Genomic DNA, 2,997 nt, shown 5'->3' with positions numbered 1-2,997 from the left:
CCCCCCCCGGGGGGCCCCCCGGGGCCCCCGGGGGCCCCCGGGGCCCCCGCGGGGCCCCCCCGGATGCAGACGCGCAGCCCCGCGTGCCGCAGGGCCCCCTGGCAAGCCGCCAAGTAGCTGCTGAGCGGCAGCGGAGACAGAACCAGCAGCGCAGCAGAAGAGCCCGGGAAAGCCCGGCCCACTTGGAAGCAAAAAGCCGCCAACTGCTGCGGGGCTATGGGCCCCAAGACACACAGGTAGTCCTCCTCGGCCCCGGGGGCCCCCCCGTAGCTGCTGCGGGGCTCCCGCAGGGCCTCCAGCAGCCGCTGGATCTCCCCGGGCAAATAAACAAAGGCGGAGACTATAACACAAATGGCCAGGCCCCGGCCCGCGGGGGTCTCCGGGGCGAAGTCCCCGTAGCCCACAGTCATCACTGACACCACCGCGTAGAAGCAGAAGTCGAAGACAGAGTTATAGTTGGCAGAGGGCTTTGGGGCCTCTAAGATGAATATTCCGCCCGCAAAAGTCAACACTATCATCAGCCAAGAGACCCCGATGGAGACAACTCTCAAGGAGACTCTAGACAGAGTTGGAAAACATGAAGCCAGCACTGTCTCCGTGCGCAGCAGCCGCAGGAAGCGCAGCCAGCCCAGGCCCAGCAGCCAGGGGTAGCCGTGGGCGCGGGGGTCTCTGGCGAAAAAGCGGAAAAAATAAGAAGAGAGGGGCAAAGTGGCTAAGTCCACGAGGGAGTGGAAAGAAGCGAGGAAACTAAGAGGCTTTGCGGAGGCCAAAAGGCCCCCGCAGAAGTCCCAAGAGACCATCCAGGCGAAGGCAGCTTCCACGAAGGAATAGCACTCCGGCAAGTCCGAAAAAGACCAAAAAAGGAGACCTTTTTCTCGAGTTGGTCTCTTCAGAAAAGTGGTGGCCCACAGCCACACGCCGCACCAGGCCAGCGTGCGGGCCAGCACGGCCAGCAGCGCAGCGGGCGAGGCCACTGCTGGCAGCAGCAGGGCTCGTGCTGCAGCGCCCAGCAGCTGCAGCAGCAGCAGCAGCACGCGACACAGCCAGCTGCTGCTGCTGCTGCTGCTGCTGCTGCTCCCAGCCTCTTCCCACGCGCAGCCCTGCACCAGGCCCTCCCCGCCCCACAGCGCGCCCCCGGACAGCCCCCACCCGCCAGAGGCCCCGCCTGCTGCTGCTGCTGCTGCTGCTGCTGCTGCTGCTGCAGAGGCCCATGCTGCGCGCTCCGAAGACTCCACCCGCTGCAGCAGCAAACGCAAACGCCCCTCCAGACCCCGCGGACGCGGAGGCGGACTCCCGTAAAAGTCCAGCGTCGTCGCCGCCCACAGCAGCGCCGAAGACAGCTGCTGCTGCTGCTGCTGCTGCTGCTGCTGCTGCACGTACTGCTGCAGCAACGCCCCCTCCCGGGGCCCCGCGGCTTCCGCCTCGCTGCTGTGACGCAGCAGCGGCAAACCCCCGCCTCCCCGCACGCACGGGGCCCCCAAACCCCACTCCCCCTCCAGGGGGGCCCCGGGGGGGCCCCCCAGCGGGGCCCCCAGGGGGGGCCCCCGCAGCGGAGACCCAGCGTACCGCTGCGGAAGCCCCGCGCCGCCCCCAGCTGCTGCTGCTGCTGCTGCTGCTGCTGCTGGACTCCGCCCGTTCCGGCAACTCAACAAAAAACGGGACATGTCGTCCGACACAAAACGACGAGGAGCTGTACCCTCGAAACCCGCAGAAACCCCCCAAGCCAGGCTGCTGGGGGGGCCCCCCGGGGGGCCCCCCCCAAGGGGGCCCCCCCCCCCAGGGGGGCCCCCGGCCCCCAGAACCTCCCCAGAAAAGGCCCGAACCGCGCGAGGCACTGGGGAATCCTCCCGCTGCTGCTGCTGCTGCAGGTGCTGCTGCTGCTGCTTCCAGCCAGGGACCCCGGGGGGCTGCTGCTTGCCCCCGCGCCGCCCCCAGCGGAAAGAGAACATCCGGGACCACCACGGCTTGCTGCTTGCTGCTGCTGCTGCTGCTGCTGCTGCTGCTTCTGCTGCTTCGGCCGCTGCTGCTGCTGCCGGGGGGCCCCCAAAGTCCCGCAAACTCGTCTGGCTGTGCATCGTCTGCGCCCGCTGCTGCAGGTACTGCAGCAGCCGCTGCTGGTCCCAAGCAGCAGCAGCAGCAGCAGCAGCAGCAGCTTGTGCTGCAGCAGGCTGCTGCTGCCCGTCCACTCTGTGGGCGTAGCCCAGCAGCCGCCCTGAAAACAAAAAGACACAAAAGAGAAAATTAAAATTAAAATTAATTTCTCCAATTAAAAAACTAAAAGAGACAAAAAGAATCAAAAAAGAATTCCCAAAACAAAAAAATTAAAAGATATCAGTGGCTTTAAAGAAGACCAAAAGAGATCAAAAGAAACCCAAAAAGGAGATTCAAAAAGACACAAAAGAGACACAAAAGAGACACAAAAGAGACACAAAAAGCAGCAAAACAGCAGCAAAAGAGCAGCAAAGGAGCAGCAAAAGAGCAGCAAACGAGCAGCAAAGGAGCAGCAAAGGAGCAGCAAAAGAGCAGCAAAAGAGCAGCAAAAGAGCAGCAAAAGAGCCGCAAAAGAGCAGCAAAGGAGCAGCAAAAGAGCAGCAAAGGAGCAGCAAAGGAGCAGCAAAAGAGCAGCAAAAGAGCAGCAAAGGAGCCGCAAAAGAGCAGCAAAGGAGCAGCAAAAGAGCAGCAAAGGAGCAGCAAAGGAGCAGCAAAAGAGCAGCAAAAGAGCAGCAAAGGAGCCGCAAAAGAGCAGCAAAGGAGCAGCAAAAGAGCAGCAAAGGAGCAGCAAAGGAGCCGCAAAAGAGCAGCAAAAGAGCAGCAAAGGAGCCGCAAAAGAGCAGCAAAAGAGCAGCAAAAGAGCAGCAAAAGAGCAGCAAAGGAGCAGCAAAAGAGCAGCAAAGGAGCAGCAAAAGAGCAGCAAAGGAGCCGCAAACGAGCAGCAAACGAGCAGCAAAGGAGCAGCAAAGGAGCAGCAAAAGAGCAGCAAAAGAGCAGCAAAAGAGC

At 62.1% G+C, this 2,997-nt stretch overlaps 1 protein-coding gene across 1 annotated transcript; it reads right to left on the bottom strand.

Annotated features, from left to right (window-relative positions):
* On the bottom strand, window positions 1-2,212 carry ENH_00031130 (hypothetical protein; the record flags this gene model as incomplete). The annotated part of the gene is made up of 1 exon (XM_013580162.1): window positions 1-2,212. A coding segment is annotated over one exon (2,212 nt), but the record flags the coding sequence as incomplete, so codon positions are not given.
* Window positions 2,213-2,997: the final 785 nt, after the last annotated feature.

Source organism: Eimeria necatrix, genomic scaffold (assembly GCF_000499385.1).
Source record: "Eimeria necatrix Houghton genomic scaffold, Enh_scaff2280, whole genome shotgun sequence".
NCBI classification, from domain to species: domain Eukaryota; phylum Apicomplexa; class Conoidasida; order Eucoccidiorida; family Eimeriidae; genus Eimeria; species Eimeria necatrix.
The sequence above is the reverse complement of the archived record's forward strand: the minus strand, read 5'-3'. Positions and strand labels throughout refer to the sequence as shown.